General features: G+C 47.6%; 1 protein-coding gene across 2 annotated transcripts in view; it reads right to left on the reverse strand.

The window, feature by feature from the left end:
- LOC122920188 (pre-mRNA-processing factor 39-like) overlaps positions 1 to 19,808 on the reverse strand; it is an 84,530-nt gene that overhangs the window by 18,276 nt on the left and 46,446 nt on the right. Inside the window, exons 5-7 of one of the 2 annotated variants that reach the window (XM_044269461.1) lie at positions 13,555 to 13,737; positions 11,449 to 11,599; positions 9,028 to 9,132 (exon numbers count right to left, since the gene is read on the reverse strand). In XM_044269461.1, coding sequence (XP_044125396.1) covers positions 9,028 to 9,132; positions 11,449 to 11,599; positions 13,555 to 13,737 — 439 coding nt within the window. The remainder of the gene's footprint in view (positions 1 to 9,027; positions 9,133 to 11,448; positions 11,600 to 13,554; positions 13,738 to 19,808) is intronic. The other variant, XM_044269462.1, reaches the window with a different exon arrangement.

A 19,808-nucleotide genomic window follows, 5' to 3' on the forward strand; every position in this document is an offset into this window, starting at 1 on the left:
CCAATGGAAAAGACGAGAAAAAGATTTTACAGGTGAGTTTCACAAAAATCTCCTTTTCTCGTGCTTTTTTCCATTGGGGGACACAGACCATGGGACGTCCAAAAGCAGTCCATGGGGTGGGAAAAAATATCAGCACCGCCAGGAGGAACGCCCCAACGGTCAAACAGGAACCACAGCCTGCAAAACCCTGCGGCCAAAGCCGCATCAGCCGAAGCCAGTGAATGCTACTGACAAAAATTTGCAAAGGTATGCAAGGACGACCAGGTGGCCGCCGTACACAGCTGAGACGCAGAGGCACGACTGCGTCTTGCCCAGGAAGCCCCCTCCGCCCCAATGGAGTGAGCGGCAATTCTAGCCGGGGGAACTCCACCACAAGCGTGACAAGCCGCGGAAATAGCCAAGCAGATCCAGAGCGCCAAGAACGGCGGACGGAAGCAGTAGCCGCGAGACACACCTTCAGGACCCGTACAACATCCAGGGAATGCAGAGTGCGTTCCTTGGGGTTAGCCGGAGAAGGACAAAAGGAAGGCAGGACAAGATCCTCATCAAGGCGGAAGGGAGAGACCACCCTGGGCAAAAAGAAGGGGACTGGACGGAGCACAACTTAATCCTGGAGGAAAAACCATTAAGGCTCCTGATAGGAAAGAGCGGCCAGCTTCGACACCAGTCTGACCTAAAAGCTCGTGATGGGACGTGAACTCACAGCCACTGCATAATAGCCCAGAACTTTAATCACTACGCTATGTAGCTGTATCAGAAGCTATGGTCACAAGGAAGTCCAGATGAGAACAGTCAGAGAGACCCTCCTCAAAGGCTCGAAGGGAGCCGACTGCAGAGCGCGCAGAACCAAATTGAGATCCCAAGGAGACAAAGGGGGAACATACGGGGAACCGAATGCGCCACCCCCGAAGAAAGGTCACCACCGGACCCTTAAGAGCAAGGGACCTCTGACGGCCCGCGCCGAAACCTGACCTTACAGGGAACTAAGCGACAGTCCCTGCACAAGCCCAGACTGAAGAAAAGACAGTACCATCAAGATGGAAAACCGAAGGGGAGGGAACCCCGAACCCTCAAAAAAGGATAGGAAGGCCATCCAGGTACGATAGTAAATCCGGGAGGAAGAAGACTTCCCCGGACTGATCATGGTCCTAACCACTGAATCCGAGAACCCCATCTTTATCAGGATGGCGGTTTCAACAGTCACGCCGGTAAACGAAGAGACCGCAAATTCCGGTGGAAGAACGGGCCCTGAGACAGTAAGTCCTGTCCGTCGGGAAGAGGCCATGGGGCGTCCGCCAGCAACCGAGCCACGTCCGAAAAACCACGCGCGGCGAGGCCACTCTGGGGTGATGAGAACGGTCGGAGTCCCTTCCGCCTCGAACTGGCGTAGACCCTTTGGTAGGAGAGGAAAACAGAGGAGGCTGAAGTCCTGCCACGGAGACACCTGCGCATCCATCCGTACGCCTCCGGATCTCGGGCGCGAGCCAGGACCACTGGGATCTTGTTGTTGAACCCGGACGCCATTAAGTCCACATCCGGACGGTCCCATCTGTGGCAGATTTCTTCGAACCCTTCTGGATGCAGAGACCACTCGCTTGGATCCACCGTGTTGTGGCTTAGAAAGTCCGCTGTCCAGTTGTCCATTCCTGGAATGCAAACTGCTGACAACACCGGAACGTGAGTCTCCGCCCACGTCAGAATTCACTTCACCTCCTGCATCACCATCCGGCTGCGGGTCCCGTCCTGATGGTCGATATAGGCCACGGCCGCGGCATTGCCCGTTTGAACCCGCACTGGGAGGCCCGCAAGGAGAGAGGTCCAATAGGAGAGAGAGAGCGGAAAAAATCGCCCTCAATTCCAGAAAGTTGATTGGAAGGCGAGACTCTGCCGCCGGCCAAATTCCTTGAACCGTGCGAGACTGGAAAACGCCCCCCCAACCCAGGATGCTGGCATCGGTGGCGGCGATCGTCCAGGAGAATGCGAGAAAGGAACTCCCCGACCTCAGGTTCTTTGGGAACAGCCACCAAGGGAGAACTGCCCGAACCCGCTGAAAGGTAAAGGATCTCCTGTTGCGCCAGGCGAGTGTGAAACTGGGCATATGGAAAGGCCTCGAAAGAGGCTACCATAAGACCCAGGACCTGCAAGTATTCCCGAATGGAGAGGCACGGGGAGCGCAGCAGATGCGACACTGCCCCCTGGACCTGGGAGGACTTGAAGGCTGGTAGAATACTTTGGCAGCCGAGGTGTCCAAAATCACCCTCCGGAAGGAGAGCCTCTGGGACGGGAAGAGGCAGGAGTTTGGGAAAGTTACCAGGCAGCCGAACCGTTCCAGGGTCTGAACAGTGATCCGGACGCTGTCCGTGGTCTGCGGTAGAGAGGGGGGCCTCTATCCGGATATCGTCCCGACAGGGCAGCAAAGGAATGCCCCTGGTACGAAGAAGCGCCATGAGCGGTCCAGGACCGTGGCAAGGACCCGCGGGGTGGTCGCCAACCCGAAGGAAGGGCGACAAACTGACAGTGTCGACCCATAATGGCGAAGCGCAGGAATCGATGGTGGGATTCCGCAATCGGGACATGTGATAGGCCTAGGAGCAGCAGGGCGGGCTGACTGGGCCCTCTAGTGCCGGGAAGGCTGGTGCAAAGGAAGGCCTCTTTGCGGGCGACCTGAGACCCCCGGCGGAGGAAGCAGGCGACGGCCTACCAGATGAGAAATGGCAAAAGGCATGCAGAGACAAACTCGTCCAGCTGATCCCCACAAGGCCTGGAAACCCCAAAGGGGAGATTAGCAAGGGAACGCTTGGTGGAGGCGTCAGCGTCCCACACCTTCAATCAGATCTCTTCGCGCTGAGTGACAGAGATGGCCAACCTGCGGGCAAAGAGGGAAACAATGTCCCTAGAAGCTTCGCAAAGAATGTTAGAAGCCTGAGACATCTGGAGAACCAACTCCAGTGTGTTAGTAGCCGCATCTCGTACCGCCAGTTCCTGGTGGTGGTGTTGTAACCACACCGAGAGAGCACTGGCTACCCCTGCTGAGTGAAAGGTAGGTCACAGGGACGCGCTGCCAGCGAAAAAAGGACCTGGAAGAGAGTCTATGCGTCTGTCTACAGCATCCTGGAAAGAGGAACTGACTAAGACAGGAAGGGCCACATAATTGGCTAATCCGGCCACCGGAGGATCCACCTTAGGGGGAGGAGACACCTCTCCTCGCCGTCAGCAGGGAAAGGAAAGTATATTCATGCGCTGGGTGGTCGAGAACCTTATTAAGACCACCCCAGGCCCTGGACATGACCGCGGAAAAATCCCTCATGGACCGGGAACATGGTAGTCTCCGACTGCCTGGACGGAAAAAGGGGGAACTCCTGACCAGTGGAAGGAGGAGAATCCCCTTGGAGAATAAAGGTGTCTCGGACAGTCACCACTAAGTCAGCCACCCTGGTGGAGAGCTTAGGCGAGGGGTCCCGCTCCATGACCTAATCAGAGCCGGAAATTCTCCTTCAGACTTGCGCTCCCTAAGGGAGGGGAGAGTCGCCCGAACGCGCCTCTAGACGAGGGGGGGGGGGGGGGGAGAGCCAGAGCCATCCGAGGAGGGATGCTGCTGCTCACGCTCCCTGTTAGTATTCGGGCGTCTTCTGTGGAAAACCACTTAGAGAGGTGGTTGGCGTCACAGGATTTGAAAATGCCCTATAGTCCAAAAAGGACGTGGCTCGTCCGAGCCGGATAATTCTCCTTCGGAGTACTCTCCCTAGGGAGGGGGAAGAGCAGTCCGCAAGCGCCACCGGCGAGGTGAGGGGGGTGGAGAGACAGAGACATCCGAGGTGGGATGCTGCCGCTCACGCTGCCTCTTCGTAGTCAGTCACCCACTGTGGGGACCACTGAGAGAGATGGAGTCGTTAGTCCCGCTCCCGCCACAGGATTAAAGGACATGGTTGCCTTGGTGACTAAGACCAATTTAGCGGCCGCGCTGGAGATGGCAGATGCCCAAGCGGGGACCGCAGGCCCCCAGGGACGTGGAGGAGGGGTGGAGGAGGGGGGTAAGGCAGGGATGCAGGTAATACTTATCTGCTCCTGCAGAACTTCTCCCTCGACTCCAGGACCAGCAGGGATGCACCTCATCAGGCTTCTGACTCCTTGTCCAGGAGTGCAGTGTTCTGGTGGAGGGTGGCAGCAGGAGACCCAGTAGCTGGTGGGATACCGGAGCTGCAGGTCGAGCCCGGATCCACTTGTCTTCTTTGGGGGGCAATGGAGGCAGCCAGGCAGCGTCCAAGGACGGCAGCGGGCATTCCACGGGGGACCAGGAAGGCGCCATGCCGACCTGTGTCCCCATCTAGAATAATATAAACAATTTTTGAAGGCTGAAAGGGGCTTTGAACTCAGAAAGCCTGGACATGGGGCAACAGCAGCAGTACCACTGAGCTACCAGCTTGCCTGGCACAAAACGGAGTAGAGTGATGAGGAGCTGCACGGCCATGAGCAAACAGAGTCTCCGGTGTAAGGAGAGTCAGAGCGGCATGCCGAGGCTCCGCCTCCCCTAACGCGTCATTATGGCGCGAAAAAAGCGCGCGAAAATAAGCGCGCGCACGAAAAATAAGCGCGCGCGCGAAAATATGCGCGCGCGCGAAAATATGTGCGCGCGAAAATATGCGCGCGCGAAAATATGCGCGAGCGCGAAAATATGCGCGAAAATAAGCGCACCACGTGGAGGAGCGGCCTGCCGGCGGGCGCTGAGGGAGCGCAGCAGCCAAGGCCCGACGAGAGAAGCGCTGAAGCCCACAGTTTAAGGGGAAGAGATGCCAGTACTCCAGTGCCAAAATGAAGAAAGTGCCCCATCAGGATCCTTCTTCAAGCTCACCCAGGCAGCCACAGACAAATAGACACAGAGGGAGGGGGAGGGATTGCAACACTTATCTGCTCAGCATGCTCCCTCGATGTCCAGACCAGCAGGGATGCGCCTCTTCAGACTTCTGACTCCAATCCAGGAGAACAGTGCTCTGGAGGAGGGTAGGCAGCAGGCGTCCCAGCAGCTGGTGGGATGCCGGAGCTAACAGGTCGAGCCCGGATCCACTTATCTTCTTGGGGGGAAATGGAGGCAGCCAGGCAACGTCCCAAAGACGGCGGCGGGCACTCCACGGGGGACCAGGAAGGCGCCATGCCGACCTGTGTCCCCATCTAGAATAAAAATAACAAAAAGGAGTAGAATCAGAGAGTGTCAACCTCCTTCACCAGACACTAAGCAAAGACTGAGTTCCTCCTGGTGGAGTCTGGGGGTATAGCCCGAGGAGGAGGAGCTCTTTCATTTGCATAGTGTCCCTCCTACTAATACCTCTAAGCTATACCCATGGTCTGTGTCCCCCAATGGAAAAAAGCACGAGAAAGAAGGTTTGTACACAAACATAGAAAAGGATTCTTTACGGTAAGAGCAGTGAGACTATGGAGCTCTCTACCTGAGGAGGTGGTGATGATGAGTACAATAAAGGAATTCAAGAGGGGCCTGGATGTATTTCTGGAGTGTAATAATATTACAGGCTATAGCTACTAGAGAGGGGTCGGGGATCCAGGGAGTTATTCTGATTGCCTGATTGGAGTCGGGAAGGAATTTTTTTCCCCTTAAGTGGGGAAAATTGCCTTCTACCTCAACGTTTTTTTTTTGCCTTCCTCTGGATCAACTTGCAGGATGACAGGCCGAACTGGATGGACAAATGTCTTTTTTCGGCCTTATATACTATGTTACTATGTGACGGTGTCGGGCCTATTTATCGCATACCAGGGATCATGGATCAGTTTGAATACATCAGAATACTTGAAGAGGTCATGCTTCCTTATGCTGAAGAGGAAATGTCCTTGACATGGGTGTCCAACAAGACAACGACCCCAAACACACCAGTAAACGTGCAACACCTTGGTTCCAGACCAACAAGATTGACGTTATGGAGTGGTCAGCCCAATCCCCGGATCTTAATCCTATAGAAAACTTGTGGGGCGACATCAAAAATGCAGTTTCTAAAGCAAAACTAAGAAATAAAGAAGAACTGTGGAATGTCGTCCAATCATCCTGGGCTGGAATACCTGTTCACAGGGGCCAGAAGTTGGCTGACTCCAAGCAACACAGATGTCCAGCCGTTCTCAGAAACAGCGGTTATAATACTAAATATTAGTTCAGTGATTCAAAGGAAAGCAAAATGTTCAAACATTTTTCAGTTTATATAGTGAATGTTTGAGTTTGTAAAGAAGAATACAGACACTGCTATTTTTTTTGGACAGTCTAATATTCACCTTTCTTCAGTTTTTTTTTTGAGAAACAACACAAATTTGATATATTATTCTTCATGTTTTGATTTGGAATAGAATGTGTAGTTTTCCCAATGCATTTGTGTGTATGGAAATAAAAGCTATTAGAAGGATTTTGAGCTTTATTCACTTTTTTAAACACACTGCTACTATTTTGAACACAACTGTATGTCTCCTTAGATGGCTTCCTGTACCACTACAAAGGGGCTGATTCGAGGGAGGTATTTGTGCTAGTATTTGGTTCTGCTGGGATGGTAATGTGTGCTGCACTGTGGTATTTGGTTCTGCTGGGGTGGTAATGTGTGCTGCACTGTGTTATTTGGTTCTGCTGGGGTGGAAATGTGTGCTGCGCTGTGGTATTTGGTTCTGCTGGGATGGTAATGTGTGCTGCGCTGTGGTATTTGGTTCTGCTGGGGTGGCAATGTGTGCTGCGCTGTGGTATTTGGTTCTGCTGGGGTGGTAATGTGTGCTGCGCTGTGGTATTTGGTTCTGCTGGGGTGGCAATGTCTGCTGCGCTGTGGTATTTGGTTCTGCTGGGATGGTAATGTCTGCTGCACTGTGGTATTTGGTTCTGCTGGGGTGGCAATGTCTGCTGCACTGTGGTATTTGGTTCTGCTGGGGTGGCAATGTGTGCTGCACTGTGGTATTTGGTTCTGCTGGGGTGGTAATGTGTGCTGCGCTGTGGTATTTGGTTCTGCTGGGGTGGTAATGTGTGCTGCGCTGTGGTATTTGGTTCTGCTGGGGTGGTAATGTGTGCTGCACCGTGGTATTTGGTTCTGCTGGGGTGGTAATGTGTGCTGCACTGTGGTATTTGGTTCTGCTGGGGTGGTAATGTGTGCTGCACTGTGGTATTTGGTTCTGCTGGGGTGGTAATGTGTGCTGCACCGTGGTATTTGGTTCTGCTGGGGTGGTAATGTGTGCTGCGCTGTGGTATTTGGTTCTGCTGGGGTGGTAATGTGTGCTGCACTGTGGTATTTGGTTCTGCTGGGGTGGTAATGTGTGCTGCGCTGTGGTATTTGGTTCTGCTGGGGTGGTAATGTGTGCTGCACTGTGGTATTTGGTTCTGCTGGGGTGGTAATGTGTGCTGCACTGTGGTATTTGGTTCTGCTGGGGTGGAAATGTGTGCTGCGCTGTGGTATTTGGTTCTGCTGGGGTGGTAATGTGTGCTGCACTGTGGTATTTGGTTCTGCTGGGGTGGCAATGTGTGCTGCACTGTGGTATTTGGTTCTGCTGGGGTGGAAATGTGTGCTGCGCTGTGGTATTTGGTTCTGCTGGGATGGTAATGTGTGCTGCACTGTGGTATTTGGTTCTGCTGGGGTGGTAATGTGTGCTGCACCGTGGTATTTGGTTCTGCTGGGGTGGTAATGTGTGCTGCACTGTGGTATTTGGTTCTGCTGGGGTGGCAATGTGTGCTGCGCTGTGGTATTTGGTTCTGCTGGGATGGTAATGTGTGCTGCGCTGTGGTATTTGGTTCTGCTGGGGTGGCAATGTCTGCTGCACTGTGGTATTTGGTTCTGCTGGGGTGGTAATGTGTGCTGCACTGTGGTATTTGGTTCTGCTGGGGTGGCAATGTGTGCTGCGCTGTGGTATTTGGTTCTGCTGGGGTGGCAATGTGTGCTGCACTGTGGTATTTGGTTCTGCTGGGGTGGCAATGTGTGCTGCGCTGTGGTATTTGGTTCTGCTGGGATGGTAATGTGTGCTGCGCTGTGGTATTTGGTTCTGCTGGGGTGGCAATGTGTGCTGCACTGTGGTATTTGGTTCTGTTGGGGTGGCAATGTGTGCTGCACTGTGGTATTTGGTTCTGCTGGGGTGGCAATGTGTGCTGCACTGTGGTATTTGGTTCTGCTGGGGTGGCAATGTGTGCTGCGCTGTGGTATTTGGTTCTGCTGGGATGGTAATGTCTGCTGCACTGTGGTATTTGGTTCTGCTGGGGTGGTAATGTGTGCTGCACCGTGGTATTTGGTTCTGCTGGGGTGGTAATGTGTGCTGCACCGTGGTATTTGGTTCTGCTGGGGTGGTAATGTGTGCTGCACTGTGGTATTTGGTTCTGCTGGGGTGGCAATGTGTGCTGCACTGTGGTATTTGGTTCTGCTGGGGTGGCAATGTGTGCTGCACCATGGTATTGCTGACCCCACCTACTTGTGTTGTTTCGTCACCTGTCAATTTGGACACTTCTACGACATGGGGACATTTTTAGTACCCAGTCCACCCCTGGGGAACACCGACTGTCCTCAGCAGCCGCGTCAAAACATCTTTATAAGCCAATGCTTAAAGGGCATCTGTCAGCAGTTCTGTCCCTATGACACTGGCTGACCTGTTACATGTGCGCTCGGCAGCTGAAGGCGTCTGTGTTGGTCCCATGTGCCCGCATTGCTGAGAAACATGAGCATGTAATATATGTGAATGCGCCTGTAGGGTTTTGCCCTTATTCCTGGAGGCTCTGCTCTCTCTGCCATTGCCGCCCCCCTCCACTTTGACTGACAGGGCCAGAGTGTAAACGTCATCACACCTGGCCCCGTCAAATGACAACGCCCACGTTGCGCCTAGTGGCTCATTTGCATATATGCGGGCACATATGTACAGTTATGAATTGGGAGGCTCTGCTCAGACCTGTGTTATAGCTTTAGCCTATACCGAGAGCCGTAAGCTGAAGGTCAGTCATGTCACAGATGCCGGATGGACCCCTCTGACATATCTGTCGGGGTGACATACAGATCTCCATAATTAATAAATGGCACTTACCCCTTCTTCAAACGTAGAACGTTTTTTGACTTGTATTTCATTCAAAAGGTACATCTGTTTCCTTGTATCTAGAAGGTGCTGGCGGATATTCTGCAGATCGGTTTCCTAAAACAAAACAACAAAGGTATCTAGTAAAGGAACCGAGGCGAAACTCGTGATCTACGTGGCTACTTTCACACTCGCGTTTTGTGCAGATCCGTCATGGATGGATCCGTTCAGATAATACAACCGTCTGCATCCATTCAGAACGGATCCGTTTGTATCATCTTTAACATAGCCAAGACGGATCCATCTTGAACACCATTGAAAGTCAATGGGGGACGGATCCGTTTTCTATTGTGCCAGATTGTGTCAGTGAAAACGGATCTGTCCCCACTGTCTTACATTGTGTGTCAGGACGGATCCGTTTGGCTCAGTTTCATCAGACGGACACCACCAGCGCTTTGGTGTTTGCCTCCAGAGTGGAATGGAGACTGATCGGAGGCAAACTGATGCATTCTGAGAGGATCCTTTTCCATTCAGAATGCATTAGTGCAAACTGATCAGTTTTGGACGCTTGTGAGAGCCCTGAACGGATCTAACAAACGGAAAGCCAAGACACCAGTGTGAAAGTAGCCTTAAACTTAACTTAAAGAACGGCAAACATCATTTTTTGTTACCATCATCACTCGACCAGCCACCACCCATTAGCAATGCAGTCCACGTGAGGTCTTCAGCCTGCAGAAAGGGTTACTTTTGCATAACCACACTCCCAAGAGCCCAAACATTTATTTTATTTTTTTCCTTTGATTGTATGAATGACTGTATGAAAACTAGATATTTTTTTTTTTTGTGGGCGGAGTTGTGGTTTTCATTAGCACCATTTCAGGGTATATAACACTTACTATTCTAAGGGGTTGTGTCCCAAATATCGCCAGGGGTTTGAAGAGGCCATGGCTCTCCTCTGAGCGGCGCAGCCTCCTAACAGCGCCGTACAATGTACAGTGGCGGTGCTTGGTACTGGAGCTCCGGCCCCTTCACTGGAATGGCACTGAGCAGAGCCTAGCCCTGGGCCATTTAACCGATGAACGTGATGCCATTGGCCGTCAAACAGCTGATCGGCAGCAGTGCCGGGAGTTGGACTGATATTGATGGCCTATCAACATTTTGGACAAATCTCTTTAAAGGGAGTCTGTCACCTCCATATGGCCATATACAGCGCTTACATGGCTCTGTGGCACACCTATACATGAATGTAATGGTACCTTTGTCTTTAGACTTGCACCAGCAGGAAAAACGATGTGTAATTCATATGTAAATGAGCACTCGCAAGTGCCCAGGGGCGGCGTTCAGTGTGTAGGTGCCCAGGGGCGGCGTTCAGTGTGTAGGTGCCCAGGGGCGGCGTTCAGTGTGTAGGTGCCCAGGGGCGGCGTTCAGTGTGTAGGTGCCCAGGGGCGGCGTTCAGTGTGTAGGTGCCCAGGCTGCTCTGCCTTCTTTTCACTTTACTCCTGCCCAGCCTCTTCCTTTGCCCGCCCTCCAAGTCTGGACCTATCGATGAGGCAAGAGACTTGGAGGGCGGGCAAAGGCAGAGACTGGGGAGGAGTAAAGTGAGAAGAAGGCAGAGCAGCCTGGGCACCTACACACTGAACTCCTCCCCTGGGCACTTGCGAGTGCTCATTTGCATACGAATTAAACTTTGTTTTTCCTGCTGGTGCAAGTCTAAAGACAAAGGTACCATTACAATCCTGTATAGGTGTGCTCCAGAGCCATGTAAGCGCTGTATATGGCCATATGGAGGTGACTCTCTTTAAATCCAGGATTAGGAATAACATGGCGTTTTTCAGCAGCTTTTCCTTTTTAGTGGCAGTTTTTTTTTTTTTTTTTTTTAAACCGCTAGCGTTAGTTAGCTGAAAGTCTATGGGAAATATCAAATGCAAGACACAAATGCAGCCTTTTGAAGATTTTGCCATTTTTGAATCCCTCTCTCTATAGAAAAAAAAAAAACGGAACTAATAACACCATAGATATATTGTTTTAGCAAAAAAAAGCATCCCAAAAATGTGAGATGGAAAAAAAATGAAGCAGTTTCAATAGCAGTTTTTTCTGTGGCGGAAAAAATTCCAAGTAAAGTCATGTGAGTCAGTTTCAGGGTATGTTCCCTTTACAATGATTCCGTGTATGGTGCTGGGCTGCCGTGTCCTGCATGATGGAAATTTGATCCATCGGACGGTAGAAGTCACTTTAGTCAGACATCGGTTGCGACAGCCCTGACACAGCGAGAAACATTAGTCACATGGAAATGAATCAGAATTTACAGTCAGAATGCTAATTATTGGGCTTTTGGTCATCTTTAGGGATGAGAATGAGATCTGAGAATAACTGCGGTTCAAGAAAAACTGCACTCGCTAAAAGAAGTGAACGTATAAGAGACGGAAAACACACCGACAGAGAGTCTGTGATGTCATCGGATGGTAAGTCCTCCACAGCGATCTGATCGTGATAATTTTCAGTCTGTATTTTCAAGTGTATTGCGATGATCTCCTCCGTGGTCAAATATTCAGCAGGAGAGCGGCTGGATACTAGTATTTTAAACCTGTACAGAACGACAGATGAGAAAATCGTTTAGGAATCAACTGTATCACAGTAATATCACTATGCATTACTACAAGTCTTAAAGGCGCTGTGCCACGAAACACAATCTATGTGATTAAAGGGAATGTGTCACCAGAAAATGACCTATTGTTTAAATCAAGTTTTTTATTTTAGAAAGTTTTTGATGATGTTAAGGTACTTTCACACTAGCGTTTTTCTTTTCCAGCATAGAGTTCCCTCACAGGGGCTCAATACCGGAACTGATCAGGTATATCCCCATGCATTCTGAATGGAGAGTAATCCGTTCAGGATGCATCAGGATGTCTTCAGTTCAGTCATTTTGACTGATCAGGCAAAAGATAAAACCGTAGCATGCTACGGTTTTATCTCAGGCGAAAAAAAACAAAGACTGGCATTTTTCCCCATAGGAATGTATTAGTGCCGGATCCGGCATTCAAAATACCGGAATGCCGGATCCGTTCTTCCGGCCTGCGCATGTACAGACCAGTAAAAATGTGAAAAAAGATACAAGACTGATCCGTTCTTGCAATGCATTTGTGAGACAGATCCACATCCGGATGGGTCTCACAAATGCTTTCAGTCACATCCAGATCGGCGGACAGTTCCGACGACGGAACTGCCCGGCGGATCACACTGCCGCAAGTGTGAAAATAGCCTTAGTTTTAATTTTCCATGTCAATATCTATATTTAAAGGGGTTCTGCACTTTCATTTAACTGATGATCTATCCTCTGGATAGATCATCAGCTTTTGATCGGCGGGGGTCCGACACCCAGGACCCCCGCCGATCAGCTGTTTGAGAAGGCAGCGGCGCTCCAGCAGCGTCGCGGCCTTCTCACTGTTTACCGCCTGCCCAGTGACGTCACGACTAGTATCAACTAGCGTGGGCGTGGCTAAGCTCCATTCAAGTGAACAGAGCTTAGCCCTGCCCACGCTAGTTGATACTAGTCGTGATGTCAGTGGGCAGGCGGTAAACAGTGAGAAGGCCGCGGTGCTGCTGGAGCGCCGCTGCCTTCTCAAACAGCTGATTGGCGGGGGTCCTGGGTGTCGGACCCCCGCCGATCAGAAGCTGATGATCTATCCAGAGGATAGATCATCAGTTAAATGAAAGTGCAGAACCCCTTTAAACAAAACCCATAAAATCCTGCAGTTTTCGCACTGACCACCTAAGCCTGACAGACGTCACTTCACTATACTGCAGTTATCTGCTTATCTATACACAAAGGTGATATCATTATAGGCAGGATTAGAATGACTGATACGATGGGATCCACCATTCACAATAGGCGATTGTCAGAGCTTTATCTGTTCTTTCCTTGTACAATGACCTCTGCACAGGGCACAGAGCATGCCGAGAAAACTCTCCCATAGAAGTCAGTGAGGTCCCCCCCCGACCATTGTGTCCATGGCCCATGGGGCTGCCGTAAAGCAATTATATTAATGCTATGGAAATGGTGTTAAGAACAGCTCAGGCGAGATGCAGCCTCCATAATAATAATCAGAAAATAATATAAAAAAGATCTGTAATCAGAAATAAAAACTGATTAGACAAAAACGTGATGCCATCCGGTTTTACCTGACGCATTATTATGGCCACTGAGCTGTTCAATAAGATGGCACCACCAGCTGCTTGCTCTTTTCCACCTCGCTGAGGTTTGTCGCACGTGCTCAGTATATTACAAACTGTGTTAGTTACAGGAAAAGAACCAGCAAAGAGGACAGGCCCGAGCTGTCAGCCTGAAGAGAACCTAGCAGAGCAGTGAGGACATCTTGGGGCCCATGTGAGGTACACGGCTGGTTCTAGCTTGGTTAGAACGAGATTGGCATGTATTATATGAGGTCTGATTTTCATTTATTACATCCGTCATTTAAACGAGTAGGGAAAGCTATAAAAATGGAACCACAGAGAGAGAAACAACGGCATCTGTGTCCTCACCTTTCAAAATGCATTTCATACTGCTGAGTGGGGATATTCAGGACACGATCGTACAGCGCCACGGCTTCTTTGAAATTGTTGTGTTTTATCTCATATTCTATGTAAAGGCTCCAGAAATCGTCTGAGTGGAACTCCATGCCGCAGGCATCAACAGCTTCCTTGAACACCCTGTAAACATACAGACTAAAAATCATGTGAAGTAATGCAGGTATGTGCACCGCCTGTATAGACACAGAGGAGGTGGTAGGAAATGTAATGGCCTGCTCCATGACCGCTACAAGGGTGCATGCACACGACCGCTGGATGTTTTGCGAATCCGAAATACACAGATATCGGCCATGGGCATTCCACATTTTTCAGAACGGAACAGCAGGCCTCTAATAGAAAAGTCCTATCCTTGTCCGTAATGCGGACAATAACAGGACATGTCCTATACTTTTTAGGAACAGCCATGCGGACATACGGGCATTAATTGTTCCGCATACAGGTCGCAAATAAAAAATTTATATAACGGAACGGAACGGACACAGAAAAAAAAAAATGTGCATGAGCCAGGGCTAGTCTTTGTATCAGACTACAAAATTGGCTGTCCATATGAAATGCACTGAGTAGCTTGAAAATCTTTTCAAGATCACTGCCGTCAACTCAGAAGCCTAGACTGGGATAAATTGCTGCTTAGGGTACTTACTTATATAGTGCCGACACTGAAGCACTTTGCATACATTATCGTCGCTTACTGTCCCCAGTGGAGCTCACAATCTAACCCTATCAGTATGTCTTTGGAGTGTGGGAGGAAACCCACACAAAGATAGCAAGAACTTATAAACTTCAAGATGTTGCCCTTGGTCGGATTCAAACCTAGTGCTGTAAGGCATCAGTGCTAACCATTGAGCCCCCATGCTGCCCACATAGCTGTTTCTATCCACAGGATATGTTGGATATTGCAGCTCTGCCCTATTCACTTCAAGGAACACATACTGTAATACCAAACACAGCCCACAGACATGGCTGGGGGAAAAAGCAGCCATGTTTTTCTAATTCTGTACAGCTGCAATAAGCACTCTGTGGGCATTTGAACCCCTTTGTTTAGCCTGCTGTATCCGATTTAAAGTAGTAGATATGCTTTAAGAAGAACTCCCCACAAACATTTTTATTCTCTGACCTGTTAGAAAGATACATGATGTAATCTGTGGTGAATGTAATCTTCATACTAGAGACTGTATTTGTGAGTTATAACCTCCCTTCTAATCCTCAGCTGTGTCATGTGACCAAATAACACAGCCTCTTATGTGAGGACAGGAAGCCAGATTCTCTATGTATTCCTATGGAAACATCAATGTCAGTCACATAGAAATGAATAAAGAAGTAACTGACTTCCTGTCCTGTGTCAGTTGGAGATCAGAGTTGGTCACACAGCTGAGGATCAGAAGGGAGGTTATAACTCTTCACTACAGTTTACATCATGTACCTTTCTAACAGGTCAGAGAATAAAAAAAATGGTGGGAGTTCCTCTTTAAATTGTATTAAAGGGGGTCTAAGTGCTCTATAGAATCCTTCCATACTGAAAATTAGTGGTGGGTTACAATCACAGACTTTTCCAATGGTATCTTATCCATGACAAATCAGAAGAATATTTGGACTTGTTTTCCCCTTTAATCACGTTGATATTGGAACAATATATTTTAATAGGCAGAAAGTTAAAAAATATTCTGACTGGTTAAACTGATTCCAGTGTACAATATATCGATCAGCACTGCGGAAATAGAGCGGCGGTGCGCGTGTCCCAGGGCAGGCGTCCTATGTAGATCAAAGGAAGAACGGACAGGTACTCGCTGTTAATATATAATCTTGTGATATATTGTCACATTCCAGTGACGGCGTTTCGGCATACAATCTGCCTTTATCAAACTGTAAGCAAACAATGAACCAGCCCCTGTTTGTTCACAGTTTGATAAAGGCAGATTGTATGCCGAAACGCCGTCACCGGAATGTGACAATCAATCACAAGATTATATACGAACAACGAGTGCCGGTCCGATCTTCCTCTGGTTAAACTGGAATGTGACACCAGAAGGTAAAAATACATTTTACTAAGAGTCTAAAACACACGCTATATAGGGTTGGAGCACTCGGCAATCTCCATCCCCTTACAGTGCGTGTGCCATACGTGTTCCCACGAGACTTCAGGGCCAGACGCGAGTACGTCTAGACTGCTCGGCCCTGTCAGTGCACCCAAGGGCTAATTAGCATAAAATAAAAATCCCCTTTTCTCCTGAATGGGGTCACAGATGGACAAAGAACAAAGACAATTAGAATCTTTTGACCAGTGCACACCTGGTACGTAAGTAGGATTCCTCACCAGGTATGTGGGGTGCGCCTTTAAGGCTAAAATTGGCCTTAAAGGGGTTGTTTGTGATTTTACAAGTGATGATCTATCTATACACAGTGGATGGAGCTGTGTAGGTCTGGCATCAACAGACTGTGTGGTGTCAGACCCCTGCCAATTAGACATTGATGGCCTATCCTGAGGACAGACGATGACAGCAAATCTTTCTAAGGATACTTTCACAATAGTGTTTTTGTTTTCCGGTATTGAGATCCGTTATAGGGGCTTAATACCGGAAAAAAAACGCTTCAGTTTTGTCCCTATTCATTGTCAATGGGGACAAAACTGAACAGAACGGAGCGCTCCAAAATGCATTCCGTTCAGTTGTGTTCCCAACATGTTGTAGTTTGCTTTCTGTCCTGGGATGCGGAGCAAGACGGATCCGACATGACCCCCAATGCAAGTCAACGGGGACGGATCCGTTTTCGCTGCCACAATAGAAAATGGATCCATCCTCCATTGACTTTCAATGGAGTTAATGATGGATCTGTCTTGGCTATGTTACAGATAATACAACCGGATCCGTTCATAATGGATGCAGACGGTTGTATTATCAGTAACTGAAGCGTTTTTGCTGAACCCTGCCGGATCCAGTAAAAACGCTAGTGTGAAAGTAGCCTAAGGATGAGGCCCCATTTTTTAAATCTGACATGTCACTTTATAATTGGTAATAACTATGGAAAGCTTTTACATGTCCAAGCAGTTCTGAGAAAGTCTTTTTGTGGCACATTGTACTTTATGCTGGTAGTACATTTTGGTTAATATATTTTGTTTTGATTTATAAAAAAATCCACAATTGAACAAAATTTAAAAAATTAGCAATTTTCCAAACTTCTCTTTAGACAGAAAGTCATAGCTCACAAAATAATTAACCCCTTAATTACTGGGTCCATTTTTGGGTTTGTATTTTCATTTTTCCTCCGCACGTTCCAATAGCCATAACTTTTTTAATTTTCTTGTAAAATTCTAACTTTTTTAATTTTCTGTTCATAGATACAAATGCTTATTTTTTGCAGAATAAGTACTATTTTTTTAAGGGATTCTGTCACCAGGTTTGGGGCTATAGAGATACGGACATGCACGGCTAGATCGCCGCTAGCATGTCCGCAATATATGTGTCCTATAGGGCTGTGTGGTTTTAATTTCTTTAAAAAAGGATTTGATAGATATGTAAATGAGTGTTGAATGTGTCCAAGGGGCTGTACGAACCTTACTTGTGCCGAGCCACGCCCGCCTGTGAAGGAGCCCAGCACCGCCTATGTCTCCTTTCATCAACGATAGATAGCTGTAATCTCGCGATGCGCAAGCTCGCTCATGCGCAGTGCCGGTATAGTGTTCCTTCCCTGTGCTGGCATCAGCCTCAGGGAAAGAACTGCGCATCACGAGATTACAGCTATCTATCGTTGATGAAAGGAGGAGACATAGGCGGTGCTGGGCTCCTTCACAGGCGGGCGTGGCTGGGCACAAGTAAGGTTCGTACAGCCCCTTGGACACATTTAACACTCATTTACATATCTATAAAAACCTTTTTTAAAGAAATTAAAACCACACAGCCCTATAGGACACATATATTGCGCACATGCTAGCGGCGATCTAGCCGTGCATGTCCGTATCTCTATAGTCCCAAACCTGATGACAGAATCCCTTTAAGGGCACCATTTAATTTAGAATGTCTGTTATTGGAAAATGCAGATTTTTCTTTATTGGGGGTTAAACTGAATTCTGTTGGTTTTAAAACAAAAAAAAAAAAATCAAGAAAGAAAACGAAAAAAAGTCTTCATTTCTCATTACAGAAACTAAAATGGACAAGAGACGAGAACCCACTTGTTTGAAAAAAATAGTAGGCGCTGGTGCCTCGTTTGAACCAGATGCATCAGGAGCCCCTCTTGTAATCTTTACATTAATTGCCTTATATTACCCTCATATATCTTATTTCACCGAAGGTGAAAGGGGGAAAAGGCAGAACTAAGATAACGGAGATCACTCAAAATAGTATTGTTTGAGGGAGTGGAATGGTCAGACTTGGCATCAGAAATGCATGGATGGGGTATAAATGCTTGCCCCTCTCTTTACTAGGAAGCAGCGTCCCATCCAACAATAAACAAAGTATGAAAACGAGAGGCACGGATTGAAACTAAGTAAGAGCTCCCTCTTAATTACTTGGAGTCGTTACAAGCACTTCCCTCACTCGTGCTGTAAGCTTCAGCACCTACTATTTGTCAAACAAGTGGGTTCTCTTCTCTTGCCCATTTTAGTTTATGTAATGTGAAATAAAGACTTTTTTGTTTTCTTTTTAGTGTCTACAATTACCACTGTGAGTTTGATTATTATTTTTTGTGACGCAAACTCACTCAGTATCCCTAACTGTGAAGTGTTTAAAAAAAAAAAAAAAAAGAAAACAATTCCCCCAAGTTTTTGGGATTTTGATATCAGTTTACTGTGCAATAAAAGTTACATGACGTCATGTTGCCCAATACGAATACGGCAATACTAAACTTGTATACTGTTTTTTTTTTACTACTTAAAAACAAAAAAAAAAAAAAAAAAAATTTTTTTTTAAAAGTAAACATTTTTTTGCATCACCCTTTTCTGACAGCTGTATGAGGGCTTATTTTTTGTGGGATGTACTGTAGTTTTTATTAGTACCATTTTTGGAACAATTGCTTAAAAATAGCTTTTTTGGGGGGGGGGGGGGATAACTAAAAAATGGTGAATCGTGTGGTTTTCATTTATTTTCTATTCACCGAACAGGATATTTAAAAAAATATTTTAATAGTTCAGACTTTTTTTTAGGGACGTGGCAATACCTATGATTATTTTTTTTTCATTATTGTTACATTTTTATATGTAAAATTGGGAAAGGGAAGGTATTTAAATGTTAATATTTTAATATTTTTTTTGTTTAGTTTTTTTTACTTTTACAGTAATAACATTTAAGTCCTTTAGAGGGCTAGAACCTGAGATATTTTGATCCCTTGTCCTATTCACTCTAGATTCTATTAGGGTGAATGGGATTGTGACATACTTCCTGCTGAGCTATGCCTCGGGCACAGTTCAGAAGGGAAGCTTACCATGGCAGGCCTGGAAAGTTTCAGAAATGTCCAGGCTGCCATGGTAACTGATCGGAGCCCCACGGTTACACTGCTGGGGATCAGATCGGAAGGAAGGGAGCAGATGCCGTGATCAGTGTTGATTGTAGCATCTGAGGGGTTAAATGATGGGGTTCGGCACGTTCACCATTCCCCGTCATTATGGTCAGGTGTCTGCTGTATTATACAGCCCGCTCCATACATTCTCTCAACCGTGACATTGTTATGGACTATTGAAACAGTATGGATACGTGCTTGTTTTATACACTTGCATTACACTGCTCAGACACCGCTTAGTAGACACTGCTTCCTGGATGTACCACAGGTACGCACACAGCTTTCCCACTATCTTGAACATGGAAGGGGGAAGGAGCGCATTCCAAGGCCCTAGGTACATGTCAATGACGGGGATGTTAGCTGATTTCTTAAGTTAGCCTGATGGAAAAGAAGTGTAAGATTAACCCATTGAATGCTTGCTATTATTTCCCAGTAACCAATAAAAATGCACATTTAGTCACCTCTTCCCGGGAGGGTATATCCTGTGTGAACACTTACAATAAACTAGAGATTTTTACTTTGACTCCAATGGGTGTGTCAGAGTTTGATTTCTCCGTGCACGTTAAGACAATTTTCTACTAATTTGGAGCAGTACATCAACCTACCTGGTACCTTGATCAGATCCAAAACAACATATCAGTACATCACAGTGGTTAATATTTCACATATGTTCACAATGTTGGTATTATTTTTCAAACATACTTCTTGCATATCAGCGTTAT

Source organism: Bufo gargarizans, chromosome 10 (assembly GCF_014858855.1).
Source record: "Bufo gargarizans isolate SCDJY-AF-19 chromosome 10, ASM1485885v1, whole genome shotgun sequence".
NCBI lineage: Eukaryota > Metazoa > Chordata > Amphibia > Anura > Bufonidae > Bufo > Bufo gargarizans.